Source organism: Strigops habroptila, chromosome 2 (assembly GCF_004027225.2).
Source record: "Strigops habroptila isolate Jane chromosome 2, bStrHab1.2.pri, whole genome shotgun sequence".
Lineage (NCBI taxonomy): Eukaryota > Metazoa > Chordata > Aves > Psittaciformes > Psittacidae > Strigops > Strigops habroptila.
This window is the reverse complement of record NC_044278.2, coordinates 51,024,267-51,040,424: the sequence shown is the minus strand read 5'-3', so window position 1 is coordinate 51,040,424 and position 16,158 is coordinate 51,024,267. Positions and strand designations below refer to the sequence as shown.

At 36.6% G+C, this 16,158-nt stretch overlaps 1 protein-coding gene across 2 annotated transcripts in view; it reads right to left on the bottom strand.

Annotated features, from left to right (window-relative positions):
* Positions 1-1,916: 1,916 nt before the first annotated feature.
* PUDP (pseudouridine 5'-phosphatase) overlaps positions 1,917-16,158 on the bottom strand; it is a 78,003-nt gene continuing 63,761 nt past the window's right edge. Inside the window, exon 4 of one of the 2 annotated variants that reach the window (XM_030475595.1) lies at positions 1,917-5,724. In XM_030475595.1, coding sequence (XP_030331455.1) covers positions 5,548-5,724 — 177 coding nt within the window. In that variant the 3' untranslated portion in view covers positions 1,917-5,547. The remainder of the gene's footprint in view (positions 5,725-16,158) is intronic. The other variant, XM_030475596.1, reaches the window with a different exon arrangement.

Genomic DNA, 16,158 nt, shown 5'->3' with positions numbered 1-16,158 from the left:
ACTTGTCTGCATTTTTGGCAAAGTACACAGAGAATTTTCTGCAACTGAAGCCTAACTGCATTTCAAATATTTGTGTTTACCACTAAAGTTCATAATGCAAATAGAGAAAACTGTAAAGACAGAGATAAAATCCGTGTATCTGAATTTGTTACACCAAAGCATTAGTTGGCTTAACAGGTAGAACTCCTCTTCTTTTCTTGGTCTTGGGCAGCTCCTCTGGGAAAATCACAGGAGGCTCAGAATGGTTGATCTGTGTGTGCCTTCCTCTTGCCCCTGCACGTTTCTACCCTGCCTTTGGAAAAAGTGATTAGGAATAAAGCTGTGGAACTATCGTATTTATATTTTCCCTAAAACAAGCTCCATCTTTGTATGAAGAGCCTGTGGTGAGTGTGTTCTTCTATCAGTTGTAGATCTACAAGAAATCTAGAGAGGGACTTTTTATGAGGGCACATAGAGATAGGACAAGGGGTTTCCACTGAAAGAAGGGAGATTTAGATTAGATGTAAGGAAGAAATTCATTATGAGAGTGGTGAGGCACTGGAACAGGTTAGGTTGGAACTAAATGACCTTTAAGGGCCCTTCCAAACCAAATCATTCTATAATTCTATGATAATTACTGTGTTTACATTTTTGCTAAGGTCAAATGGACTTGATTCTTCTATTTCCTTTTCCTTCATTTCATTGGAGTGTTTGGTTCTAGATTTATATCATAGTTTATTTCGCTGTCTCAAGCTCCCTCCTTCTACTGTTTTGTTTTTCTCCATTAAATAATGCCCTCTCTGCTATGTTTTGAATCAAAGGAACCTTGGATATTGACAAAGATCCTGTTAATATTTCATGTATTGTACAATACAATACAATTGTATTGATCCAAGAATCAATCAATATATTGTATTGATCCTGGAATATTTCATGTTCCAGTTTCATATTGCAGATATTCTAGGGAAAGAGCTGCAAAGAGAGCTATGAAAGCTGAAATGCTTTTTCCCTTCTGAGGCTTGTTTTAATCATGAGAGCAAGCCAAGTCCTAACGTTTTGAATATGATGGTTTAGGCCAAGACCAAAGGGCTGAAGAACAGAACAGACTAACAGCCCTTGTCACACTAACCCAGCCTCTAAAATCTGGTTTTGTTAACACTGAGCTACCTGGTGTGGACACAGCCACCGGCACACTCAGTGAGCCCTGCTGCCAGGGTAGGCTCCTTAGCCCTTGGAAGTTCTAGTATGGGCTTTAGTATAAGTTTTCATCCTCCTGTTCTCCACTTTAATAAGGTGCTTAGAGTTAAAATTTGTGAGGTGTCAGCTAAAGGGAAGGTTAACATAAAGTGTTGATGACAGTCATGTTTCCATTGGGATAGAGAAGTGTTCTGAGACCTCCTTTTCCTCCACTCCAGTCTTTCCATTTATTTCCACTAATTTGCAAAAAAATAGTTCTACCCTCTTCGTGTCAAAACACATGAATTTCAGTGAAGTAACAAAGAGGCAAATTAGAAAGAAACACATGGAAATTAATTAGGAAAAAAAGGGGGTGTTGTGGTTTTTTTCATATTGTTCTAGTATTAAAATATTAAAAACTAATGTTTTCATATGGTCCATTGAATTGTGTTAGTGGTTTTGCTGTCTATGTTTAACAAGATTAAAAAAAGGAGGATTTCTGTATCTAGAGCTAGTAACAAAGCAAAAAACTTCAAGCTTCATTCTCTAATTGTTAAAGATATGGATTAATTCTAATGCTGTGGAAAATAATTTTGTTTTTTCTTCCTATGAAGTTTTTTGCAAATTTTTCTAACTTATCTAGTCTGGCTTCTGCTGAATACAGTTTTTGGAATACATGCAACGTGAGTTTGATTCTGGATAGAGGTTTCTCTGGTTTAACTATATCATTCTTTAGAAAGAAATTTAATCCAAATAAGGAATGAACATCTCAACTTTGTTTGACCTTTATTTCTTGAAGGCAAACGCCATGATTCACAGAAATCAGACTGCATTTTGAAATTAATCCAGTTCTAATGAATTTTCACCTGAATATATTAGATGAAACTCTTGTTTACGTGCATCTCTGCAACCTGGAAGTTCTACTGAGATTAATTCCATTGGAGGTCCAGTAAAATGTATAACACAATTCACTTGTGAGGCAGAAAGGAATTCAAGATCTAGTTCAACACTTCAGACACCATTAGTTTGCCCTTCTTTTATAAATATATATATGTATATATAATAATATATATATATTCATGGCTGAATTTAGCTCCATCTTGCTGCACTTATCCTATTTTCCAATGGTAAACTTGGTCATGAAGTTCTGCTTTTATTTGTGGAGGCTGAACTTCTCAGGATATGTCTAAAACACATGCTCTGTATTAAGACAAATAAAACTATGTGTATAATTAAAATTAAGCTGTTGCTTACTTTCTGTAATAAAAATGAATTAGGCATGCACTTCAGTATTTTTTGGGATTGAAGTCTGTTTGCTGAGTTAGATGATGGAGTTTTTGGATTAGTTTTTAACAGTCCTCTTCATACAGACACAGATGGAGCATGCAAATGTCCTGATTGGTCACATGTCCTCATGACCTGTAGCCAGGATCTACTATGGATTTTTTTAGTTCAGTCAAAACAGGACTTCATCTGGAAAGCAGCAAATGGAAGTAAGGGAAGGGATCCAAGTTTTTAATCCTTTTTCTTTTTTTTTCTTTTCTGAACAGATGTTGTTGAGATGATTGAGCTACACAGCCACAAATCCAACCAAAAAGTCAGTAAAGAAGTACATATAAACATATGTTGGTATTTGGTATATGGTTAATCAGGCAGGCTACAGTCACCTACTGCTGACATGAATATCCACTTCACATATAATGGAGATGACGGAATTTTAAGATTACTATAGATTAAGAATTTGTGTACTCTTGATTCTTCATTCAGTCTAGAGAAAACCTAAACACAACATTGACACTTACTTTAATAACAGTCAAAGGGTTCAGCACAGGTTGTTCCAGGAATTTGGCTAATGGCAAGCAGTAAAGTACATGTAAGGGAGTTTTACTTAAAGGTAAAGGTTATACCATATGGCTCAGGTTCACAGATTTCAGTTTGAGGCAATAATCTCTCTGGCAACTGCCAGGTGGGATACTAAATGCATGGAAGAACAATTGGATAGGATAGATTAGCTGTTGAGTACCGAAGTGGTAGTTTTCTGATTATTAATTCTCTGCAAAAGAGAAGGCTATTTATCTGGAATTGCAGGATATGCTGATCTCATCACGGTGGTCATGATGAAGTAATTCTGATTTTGTCAGTGACATATTTATTAATGTCTCTACATCTTTAAAAATAAAATTCAAGACTGAAGACAGTTCCTTCGAAATAAACTCTGCAACGTGCTTAATTTTTACTTTTCGTAAAACTCCCTAGTTATATTAAATATATGCAAAACTTTTTCAAACTTACTAGTTACAGCTTATTAAAGCTTATTCTACCTAGTAACTTCCCTGTTGGAATTCAATAATTATGAACAAAGGGGATCCCAACAGGCACCTGTTTTACACTTGAAAGCTCAGAATTATTGCTCTACAGTAACACTTTGTTTTATGTAACATAAGGCAAAGGAGGAATTATACAGCAATATTTCCATTATCTTGTCTGGAAAGACTAGAAATTCATATTGGATAGAATGTGCTGTTGTCACAGTACAAACACCAATGATTGCAATATCCATGAGCTTAAAGAAAAAGCATAATATGCACAATACCTAAACTGAAACAACATTCACCCTTTTTTCAAAAAAATGTTTTAAAAGCCTTAGATGAAAAGCCTTTAACTGCAAACCAGTATACTATGTGTACTAAAAATCTTCTGGTGCCATCTAGGTCATATTTGACTGACCATATAGAATAACACTTTCTTAATTTTTTGAGGTATGAACAGACTACAGTAACAGAAAATGGCAACAGTCTACATAAAAGATGTAAAACTTTGGGTTTCTTTTAAATCCAGGACAGAAAAAAAATGTAATGAAGCTCACCCTAAATACTGAAGGGTCTACGATTCATTAATCTTTGCTCCTGATGAAAAACCTTAAACTTAACACAGTTAAACACCTACAGAAGATTTTTTGTGAGAAAGATCATAGATAAACAGATGATACTAAAAAAAAATGAGGCCAAAGTAGTCTTCCCATAATACATGGAAATTCTCTTATTTATTTCACACTCCTTGTCTTTATGGAGTTTGATATTTTACCAAGATTTTGGAGTACCTTATGGATACTCGATTAGAAATTTAATTTTTTAAATGCCGAACACAATCATTCATTTTATAAAACAATCATGAACCCCATGTAATACAGATTTCTTTAGATAAAGTAAAAGATCGCTTCCATAATGTCATACATGTACTTGTGGATTTCACCAAAACCTGTCTACATGTCTAGTATTTTCTAGAGAGACACTTACCCTTGTCCTGATGAGATACCAGAAACAGACAGAAGTAAGAGAGACAGATGACAACATAAACATTTTGTGGAAATTATGGTAGCCAGGAAAATAAATTGTAAATATTTAAATAAACCAAAACTACAATTTCTGTATTTTAAAAGTAGATAGCAAAACTCTGCAGGGAACCTGGGGAAAAAAAAAAGGCTCAAGAAAGAGGTAAGAATGTAAAAGTAACGATGGCCTACAGAAAGCTATTTGGATACAATGGATTAAGGCCATAACTTTATCAGAATTGAAGCAGGGAGACAAGATGGATTCATTTCACAAGAATGAAAGGGAAGGCTACATGGCAACATGAAAAATGAGAAGAATATAAGGAAACGAAAGAAGGAAGATGCAAAGCATTTTGGTTGGTTAAACTATAGGATCACATGATCTCATATAGGTCGTAGCAGGTGATTACCATGCCAAAAAAGATAATGATAGAATTGCAGAATAATGGAGGTTGTAAAGGACCCCTGGAGGTCATCTCATTCAACTCCAAAGAGGAAAACAAAATAAAAAACCACAGAAAGTAGAACAAAATCCCTGCAAATAACTGGGGAAACAAACAAACAAAAAAAAAGACAACATGGTACACAGGGGAATAGATGGACAAGTACAGGATGAGGAAATGGATAAACATGTTGATAGCGATAACTGTATCAAACCCAATGCAATGGAATAAAAGCCAATCCAGAACAGATTTCTGGTTAAGATCTAAACAGTAAGTCATTCACGTGGAAACAGAACAAGAAGCTTCCAATGCAATTACAATAAATTGTCTAAATAGTTTCATAATACTCCCAGAAAACATCATGATGTACAGAGAACAAGGCTGGATTCACTTCACAAGACAAAATGCTGCTTTAATTTAGCATTTATCATGAGGACAAATCATAAACATCCCAGCCAACTTTTAAAGGTACTGTGTGGAAGACTTACTGTTAACAGGATTTTTGTGCTCTAGTTTTGAGGAAGAAAGGAAAAGATGCAAAGCAATCATAAAACCGTAACAAAATTTCATTCCACTTTCCCAATCTCCAGTTAAGTGCATGTGCATAGACATTAGGCACTAATCATATGCTGGTAAACCAAACAGCTCTGGTTTGAAATCCTCCATGGAGTTCAGCAGTAGTGTTGCGTCTTTTTTAAGATCTGGACTTAATTTTTCATCTGGAATCATAACCACTTGCATTCCTGCTGCCAGGGCTCCTTTGACTCCAAGTGGTGAATCTTCAAACACAAGACACTGAGAAAGAAGATGAGGTGAAAAAAATATAGAATAATGTTACTATGAACTTTTAATCTTTTGTTTTAAAAGAGAGAATGATCCCAAATAAAACTTAGTAGGAAAGCTAAATTCAATTCCTGGCTTAGACACCTCTAATTAGAACAAGAGCAAACCTCTCAATTTGAACATCTGCATGGTAATTAACTTTAAATTCATTTCAATTAAAAAAACATCAATATGCATACTTCAATTCCAGCAACTGGTTATACAGATGTTCCTAAGAGATTTGTTTCATAGGGATGGGTTTAAGCACAAGCTTACAGGAAAGTTAAGCAAGTGCTTTAATACCTCTACAAGCAATTTAACTCCTCAAGACCAACTTTACAACCTGCAAAATGACAAAAAACCAGTGCCTTCACTTACTAGGCATGGCATTTCTTACATACACAAGATGGGAGAGACTACACTGCCTAGGTCAATATTAGAACTTTGGGTGACTGGAGGGTAAGACAGGACTCAGTTGTCCGAAGAGTGCTGTTGAATTCATGCTCTATTTGCTTAATTCTTCCAAAGCAACGCTGAGAAAGAAAATTAGCAATTATATTGGAAGGTTACTTTTAAAGGAGAGACAGTTTAGTCAGGTAAAAGTTCCATGTCTTACAATAGTCACAATAATTCAAGATCACAGTTTGGAAGCAAGGTTGTTAAAAAAAATCTCTACATTATTTATGTGAATTTTGCAATTTAACATCAGAATATTGAATAATAAATATATAAAAAAATCATCTAGTCTGAACTTTTCTATATTAAAAGAGAATGCTTCTGGAGTTCATTCCAAGAGGTATACAATGAAGCATCTCTTCCTGACATTACCCGGTCTTGAGTTTGAATTTTCAGTCATGGACAATCCAAAGTCACCTTTGGCATCCAACCATTTGAAAAATTCTGACCTATGCTGACACTTCTGCAGTTCAGACTGCATTTGTTATCAATATTAGCACTGCTTCTACTACTAATACCAAAATTACTGACACATGTAATTTCAACAAAGATGTGGGGATGGTCAATGAAATTTTCTTCACATTCTTTGGACAGTGTAACTCTGCCTTATCACAAAATTTTCTCTTGTGCATTAAGCCCTCCTCCACAGTCTTTACTGATCTACCAAATCCCTTCCTACATACCCAGGATGGATTTTCTTATGCTTTTCTTCACAACACCATAGACTTGGCAACTAATACTGCACAGGTAAGACTAATGATTTGCTAACCTTAGTTTTAACTTCTGACTGAATCCAGATACAACATATTGGGAGAACATACAACAGCATACTGCATCTTTTAGGCTCTCTAACACACCGAGAGTATTAGGGATGCACAAAGTTTGTTCTGGCTGTGCTCTAAGAGAACCAAGCTGCAACCTGCAAAAACTTTATTATGTTCAAAGAAAACATTTTTGCAATATGCGTTGAATGTCTGCATTATGTATACCAATCTATCAAAGACTGTGGAAGAGTAAGAGGGAATGAAGCCTTTCTTTCTGCTTTCTTTTCATTTTAATATATTGATTCTTGCCCATCATCATGCCAGCAACCACTTGGAGTCTGCCAAAGAAAGTAAGGGGTGCTTTCCACCGCACGTGTAATAAAGTAAAACTTTATTAATGACTTTTGGTGAGCCAACAGAATCACAGCAATCTCTTTTGTGCTCATTTCCTTTATACAGTCACTGAAATCCAGTTTGAACAATGTGTTATCTTCAAATATTGATCATTATCACTATTACTAACTACAAATATGTAACCAACTGATCCTGCAAAGCTTGGAACAATTGCTGTAAGAATGGAAGCACGGTTCTGCCTACAGGTTTCGTTCTTAAGAATATTTTAGTTTGTGACTCTAAACATTCTGAAGACAGTAAATGAAAACCTGTCAAGTTTTGCCTTTTGAAAAATAAGCTTAAATGTGGCACAGAAGAGCATTATCAGGACCTTTCAGAAATCTTTTTTAACCAACCCATACAAAGAAATGTACTTCACTGCTCTGCCTTGAAAGATCTAATTGACTTCCATGATGTCAGTAAGCTTACTGTACAAGAGGTGCCAATGATTATGGAAGACAATATGCGTGATGAAAAGCTTAACTAATTCCCTGGAACTAGAAGCAATTAAAACTCTTAATTACCAAAGAAGACAGTGGTTTTAATGTTACAGGAAATAAGTGTACTAGGTCTTCCTCCAGTATTTCTTGGTACTGACACTTATTGTCAACATCACAGCAACATTTTAAATGGATGACAAAAGGTTTACAGAGGTTCACATACAAAATGGATTTATTAACTTTGCTGCACAGAGATGTTATAAACTCTTCACCGTCCTAGTCCTAAATTTAGAGACATGAAAGCAGCCAAGTTCTTCCGCATTTTGCGTGAGTATTGCAACATCAGCAATACTTCTGCAACATCTCTCTCCAACTGAGAGAGACAGATGAAATTTATACAGACTTCAGCTGAGATGCTGGCTGCCTCTCTGCATTATTTCTGCAACTTGTGCCACTGATCAGTACTACTGCTATGAGATCTTTCAACAGGTCATACTAGGATAGGACAGTTTTCACTTTGGAATGAACTAGATGCTTAAAAAAGTAAAGTAGCAAAGCATACTAATTTGTTTTTCACTCTATGAACCTAGAAAAATTAATCACTTAACGAAAGGAAGAAATAATAAAATTACTGTAGCACCTCAACACCACATCTTCCTACATGAAATTTAAGAACATAAGAAAGGAGTGTTAGTTAGGCCCTTGGTATGCACAGCAGGCCCTCTCCAACCTATAAAAGTCTGGATGGAATATTTATGTAACTAATAGGGATATACATAAGTGTTACTGCAATTAGTGATAACCAAAAGGTCTGGAAGCTTAAAAGGTTAAAATCAGTTTTGAAATTAAGATTTTGAAAAACCTGTGAATATATAAGCATGGGAGTGCTTACTGAATAAATATCCTTTACCATATATGACACTATCAGATCTAAAACAGAATGAAGAATGAAACTAAAAATGGCACAATTTATACATGTAGAACTTGTCTTCAAATTAAACACTACCATCTATTGTTCTATAAAAAAAGAACGAAAATTTCCATCATCTCTAAAATGAGTAAATATAGTCTCAAATTCTTTTACATTGTGTTAGAAAAATCTTCCGTTTGCTACTTTTGGTCTGGTCTGGTCAGGCCCTTAATCTCAGTGAAAACATTTGCAGACATGGGGACTAAACTACTCATTTTAGCACTCTGTCTCTGAACCAGAGTCTTACTAGTAAAAGTATTGAGTATTTCATTCCCTTTGATAAAAAGAGTGAGAAGAAAAGGAACTGAGTATTTGTTAACTTCTTCCTTTTCTTCTTTTCATATATTATTATTTTTACACTGTATTCCCCATATACTTTACTGGAAACAGCTATCTATTTAATGAGAAAATATTACAGTTTTCATTTTTGTACTGTTATCACTGTGGCATTTACATTGTGGTCTGTTCAAACTGAAGTCAGCATGGTTAAGTCTTTCACTGGGCATATACTTAAAAATATACTTAAAAATACCCTTCAGTTCTATTGAGTCTTACAAAAAACTAACAGCTCCCCCCCGCCCCCCCCAAAAGAAAAAATAAATCAAAAGGCATTCTGGGGACACAAGTGGTTAAAAACCAAATAATAATAATTAATTTTATTCTTCCCTCCTGATCAATGAAAGCACAAAGGGAAAACAGTGGAATTTTAAGGTTTCAAATCACAGTTTCAAAAAGGGCTGGTAAGACCTCAGCAAGGTTATTCCTAATGTTCATTCTCCTCTGAACAGGATCAGCCTCTGTTTGCGCTTGGTGAGAAGAGACAGTAGAGGATTATTGTATCATCTCCTATCCTCAATTGACACAGAAGCATTTGGTGTCAGAACGTGACATATTATGTTTGGGCCTTCTTATGGATGGCATATTACACTTCTGTAACATTTTTCTTTATTATTGTTTTTTCTCCTTCATGATCAAATTAACTGGTCAAAAGTGTGACGTTATTTGTAAAATTTGCACTCTGTAAACATTTGGTAACATTATACATTAATTTATGCATACATGCACAGTGCAGTCTTCTATAAGCATTTAAGGCCTAATTCAAATTACATCATATCACTAAAAAAATCCCCATTGATTTTAATCAATGGATAGTGAGCCACGAAACAGGCTGCAGGAAGAAATCTACCAAGTACAGGCAGCTCATGTTGATTTCGGAATGACATTGTTCATCTCTGTGAAGCAGAAGGCAGTCAGACCTTTCATTTCTACAGTAACTTGTTGACTGTTCACTTCCAAAAGTATTTTTATTCTCCTCATTGTGAAAACCTAGCTCATACACTGTGCTCATAATTCAAAACTAAGTAGTATCCAAGAACTACATTATCAGTCTGAAAGATACTGACATTATGGATTTCATTTTGTTCAAAAACTTTCATCTCTTTTTTCTCACTGACTCAATATTTTTTTCAGATTTTCAAAATAATTCCATTACTGACCAAGTGTCTTACTAGTGTGAGTGACCTGGGAATTTTCAAGAACCATAATATAATTCAGAATACAACACAAACCCATCTATATCTCTTACAAAATATTGAGATGCTGAAAAGATGCTGATTATCACTTATGGGAAGAGGTGGAAATTCATAAAAAGAGAAAGGAAACACCAACAACTTCACTAACATATCATAACAGATGCTGGGCTATTCTTTAGGCAACTTCTGTTTTCTTTTTTCCTACGCTTTGATATACAAAGTACCTAGGAACAGCAGAAAATGTATTTCTGGGTGACCCATTTACCACTAGAGTTACTTAAACATTATTGAATAAATGCATTTTAAGCAGCTACAGTATTTGCAATTTTGGCCTCCCACTGTGTTAACTCTCTGAAGAATTAACAAAGAAACAGTAATGAAATAAGTTGATTAATATCTCTCTGGACATGCATTCTTTCCAAAAAAAGCTGAGAAAAGTCTCAGTAGCAATAATGAACTACACTTTATTTTATTGTAAGGACATACGCAAATTTGACTAGCCAGGGATAACAAAATTATATTAAATATGCTGTTTAAGAAAGTCATGCAGCTTAGAGCCCCACATCTTAGTTCCATTAAAAAAAAAATGCGTAAATCAAGATGTTTTTAAGTGCTATAACAAATGAACAAACAAGCTGGAAACTTACAATAAACTCAATTAAGCATCAGAGTATCCAGAATACTAAGTACCAGCCACCATTCTTTATGATTCAATGATTCGTATTACAAACTGTTTGGAAATTATATGCATACATGCTTTTTAATTCAGATTTTTATTAACTTGGTACTAGCACGTTGCAGACCAGTACAAGAATCAAATTATTTACCAGGACACTTATAAGATAAAAATCATTAGAGTAATTTAAAAAAAACAACCCAAACAACAAAAGTGTGTTACATTTGCACATAATTAGATCACTCTGCATTTCCAGCTCTTGCATAAATGCCACTTTACATTTCAGCCTATACCAGCAGCTACTCTCCCATAAACCAGTTCACAGGATGTTATCTTAAGGTGGGCCAGAAGGAGTAAAACAGTTTGGACGGGGAAGAAGGAGGAGAAATTTCAATTTCTTGCTTGTTTTCAAGACCCGATCAAGTGAAATAAAGTGCTTCTGTGAGTGACAGTCAAACCCAGACACAGCGGCTCTGTGAAGCAGGGAGAAGGTCACATTTACATGTGGGGTTACTCTGATCATTCCGGATGGCTGGAGCACTCTTTTCACAGAGGACTGTGTGTTTAGAGGGCAGCACACTGGGAACTTTGTATGGCAACTTGTGTTACAGGCCTCAAGAAATTCCCAGGCGCTTCTGAACAGTGTCCAATTATCCTGGCAGCAGCAATCTAACTCAATCAACTGGAGCGTGGATTAGCCATAGAAGAGTATTGTTCTTTTACGGAGAACACAAGGCAAATACTCAAGATGCTCTCTACTGAGGTTACTCATGCTGCTTTAACATGCTGGGGTTTTATGCCACTTATCTGTAAAAGTGGCTTAAAAAGGAATTCTGTGCAATGAAATAGTTAATTTGTGCTGCCTTATCTTTCACACAGAAGTACCTTTATTAAAACCACTGACATGACTTTCTTGACATGTAATATACAACACATTAAAGTAACTGCAGCTTGCATGCAGAGTTCAGTACTGTAGGATAATTTAAACTGGAAGGATCCCTGGAGGCCATTTAGAAAAAACCCTACCCAATGCATGTCCAGCCAGAGAAGGCTACTCAGGGCTTTCACCAGGTAAGCTTTGAGTATCAAGGATGCAGATTCCATATAGCTCCTGGGCAACCTGTTCCCATATTTCACCACCCCTATGTGAAAATGGTTTTCCAAGCATCTAGAAGGAGTTTCTTGTGTTCCAGCTTGTGCCTGTTACCTACTGCATTATCACTCTGCACCTTGGAGGAGAACTGGCCCCGTCTAATGAGCAAACACACCAGAGATACAAACCAGGTATGTCCAAAGGAGGAGCTCTTTTGGTGCGTTCATACTCTAAGCCTCAAACTGAAACTGGAAGTAAGAATCACAAGTATTTCCTGAATAAATGCAATGACCTTTTTGCCATGGGGAATGTCTACGGTTGCAAGTGCAGCAAGGCAGGCTGATGATGGCAGGTACCCTGCCTATTTTGTGTAGCTGGACACCACCACTTGCCTATAACCAACTCAGCAAGTGCTGCAAAAGGTGGCTGATTCTCATGGAACAATCAATTTTTTCCAAGTAGCATAACATTTTCACAATAGTGTCTTTTTGTTCCATAATGTCTTCTTGACCAGTGTTATCTTACCTCACAGGAAGGCCAGCTTGCATACTGAAATGCACCTTAATCTGATCTAACCAACGTCTTCATTATTGTATAAACCTTGACAGAAGTGTTAATAACAAACCACATATGCTTCAGACATGAAGTCATTTCCTAATTTCCTTAATGAAGAATGAAAGGGTGAGAAGGGGCATTCACCTTTAAACAGGTTTTCATTAGGAGTGAAAAAAAGTAATGGAAAAGGTCTTTTTTTTTCTATTCAGTACAAGCTTCTCATTGAACCATACATGACACAGTGTCATCAGTCTAGAGTGACTTGGTGAGATGTAGCTGTATTACACTTTAACTCTTCATGACCTGAAAGAAAAGCGGTTTTTCTTCAAACTTCAAACTGCTGAAAGTTCTCTTTTAGAGAATATTTAAGATTAATAGCATGAAAGTCCAAGCACAAAGCCACAAACTAGCATCTTTAAGTAAAACAAACAAAACACTAACAAAATTCTAATTATAATTTTCTATACATTCACCTACAGGAAAGAAATATGTATATTAAAAATTGCAATTCTCTGCTTCAATACAGATTTTCTAAAAAGTACAACAAAGTACAAAAGTAAGTTGGAAAAAGTATTAATTTCTAATTTGGTGAATTCGGGTAAAATCCTGAACTGAATCTTAAATATCTCTTAGAAACTGGCTTTTGTAATTTTTAAAATCAAAAAAACTCAATGAATTTTTATAACATTGCCTGGAAGAATAATTTAATAGTACTGACTTCACAAAAAAACCCCAAGAGAAAAAGCAGCAAGTTAAAAGTTAGTTTTATTACAATACAAACCAAACCCAAGAACAACTCCTAAATCCTTAAAAACTGTAGTATCTTGGAGTCACCTTATTAGAGTGCTGGAAGACCCAAAGAAGAGGAATAAACTTAAGATAATCAGCACTAGGAAGAACCATTAGAATCTGAAATAACATCTACCTATTTAAAATACTGCATGGAAATGCCTTTTTTTTTTTTTTTTCTTAATGCACTGATGACCCGCAGTTATCAAGTTGTGCCTATTTTTCTGTTAGACCAGCTCTACAAGAGAAGAGAACTGAAAGGCTCAGTTCTTACTTTGACTCAAGCATGTTTACAGGCAGAATAAAAGGTCATTTTCAGTGAAAGGAGTAAGGGGTGTAAAATGTAAGTGAATGTTTCAGAGTAAGTAACAAATGGACAATAATAGAAAAACATTCAAAGCCAGGCTGGATGTGGTTCTGGGCAACCTGATCTAGACGAAGATGTCCCTGCTTATTGCAGAGGGGTTAGACTAGATGACCTTTGAAGGTTACTTCCAACCCAAACTATTCCGTGATTCTATTTAACTCTGTATATGTATGCATGTATATAATTAGATGGTGCACATATGGTATCTATGCAAATAGTCTCCTTATTTGTAGCTTAAGGCTTATTCAGTTTAATATATATTGAAATAGGAACTAACACAGCCATGATTGAGCATTGGATTAGTAACTAACACAGTGCATGGGATTGAGTGCACCCTTAGCAAGTTTCCTGATGACACCAAGCTGTGTGGTGTGGTCAACATGCTGGAGAGCAGGGATGTCATCAAGAGGGACCTTGACAGGCTGGAGAGGTGGGCCAGTGCAAACCTCATCGAGTTGAACAAGGGCAAGTGCAAGAAGCAAAACATGAGCCTGCAGTATACACTTGCAGCCCAGAAAGCCAACTGTATACTGGGCTACATCAAAAGGAGGGTGACCAGCAGGTTGAGGGAGGTGATTCTCCTCCTCTACTCTACTCTCATGAGACCACACCTGCAGTACTGTGTCCAGCTCTGGGGCTCCCAACACAAGAGGAATGTGGACCTGCTCAAGCAAGTCCAGAAGAGGGCCATTAAAATTATCAGAGGGCTGGAGCGCCTCTACTATGGAGACAGGCTGAGAGAGTTGGGCTTGTTCAGTCTGGAGAAGGCTCCAAGGAAACATTGTAACACTCTTCCACTACCTAAGGGGGAGCCTACAATAAATCTGGAGAGGGACTTTTTACAAGATCTTGTAATGACAGGAAAAGGTGGAAGGGCTTTTAAGCTGAAAGAAGGGAGTTTTAGATTTGACAGCAGGATAAAAAGGCTTCAGTATGAAGGAGGTGAGACACTGGAACAGGCTAGCAAGAGAAGTAGAATTTTCTATGACACTGGCTTAACGTTAACACTAGTTTGGCAATACCAACCATGGCATCAGCAACTACTGACTACACTTGTCACATAACTTCTGACATGAGTAAATTCTTTTAGGTACCCAGTTCTTCAAAGAAACAAGTTTATAATTATCTGAGTTTTCATCAGCTTTTTCTTAATATCATTTTTATTTAAAAAACCTCTCATCTGTACATTTCAGTCAGAAATAATGTCCAGATGTCAACAGGGTATAAAGCTGACAGATGGCAAACTAACATAAAAGGAAAACTACCACCTATCTGCCTGTAAATTGACCTCTCATGGGCAAAGTCCTCAAAATGCTGCAACAGGCCATATGCTTAAGTGACAACTACTTGCTCATCCAATGCAATAATGATCTTATATTAAAAGTAAGAATCACCACTCACATAATGAATCCACAGATCTGAATTATCCTACATTTGCTGACCTTCAACAGTTTGAGTGAGTCTTTGGAGGAGATGAGGGTTGGCTTCCCATTTAAACTAAAAGTGTCCATTCCTCTATCACTGTTTGGAATTTTTACTCTGAAGCTTGATGTCATGTTATTGTGCTGTTGTGTTATGAATTGCAGATGCCCATACATAATATACATACATGCAAAGAAAATGAGCAAAACTACATAAGTCTAATATGGACTCAGAGAATCATGAGATCCCAGGACGACTGAGGTTGGAAGGAACCTCTGGAGGTCACCTGGTCCACCCTCCTGCTCAAGCAGGACCCCCTACAGCCGGCTGCCCAGTACTGCTGGCTCATGGTCAACTTGGCATGGTCATCATGGTCACAAAGATGATCAGAAGGCTGGAGTACCTCTCCTATGAAGACAGACTGAGAGAGTTCAGTGTGGAGAAAAGAAGGTTCAGGAGAGACCTTCAAGCAGCCTTCCAGTACCTAAAGGGGCCTACAAGAAATCTGGAGAGGGACTTTTTACAAGGGGCGTTAGGGATAAGACAAAGGGTAATGGCTTTAAACTGACAGAGGATAGATTTAGATTAGATATTAGGAAAGAATTCTTTATTGTGAGGATGGTTAGACACTGGAACAAGCTGCCCAGAGAAGCTGTAGCTGTCCCATCCCTGGAAATGTTCAAGGCCAGGTTGGATGGGGCTCTGAGCAACCTGGTCTAATGGAAGGTGTCCCTGGCCATGGCAGAGGGGTTGGAACTAGATGATCTTTCAGGTCCCTTCCAACCCAAACTATATGATTATATGAACTTGGTGTCCGGCAGCCATCCTTTTTTTTTTTTTTTTTTTTTTCCCTCCTGAGAATATGAAATCAATTTGCTTTTCTTCCCTTTTCAAAAGTGCACAGCCCCACTCCCTGGTGCAGAGGCAGATGGCACTATAATGGAACTTCT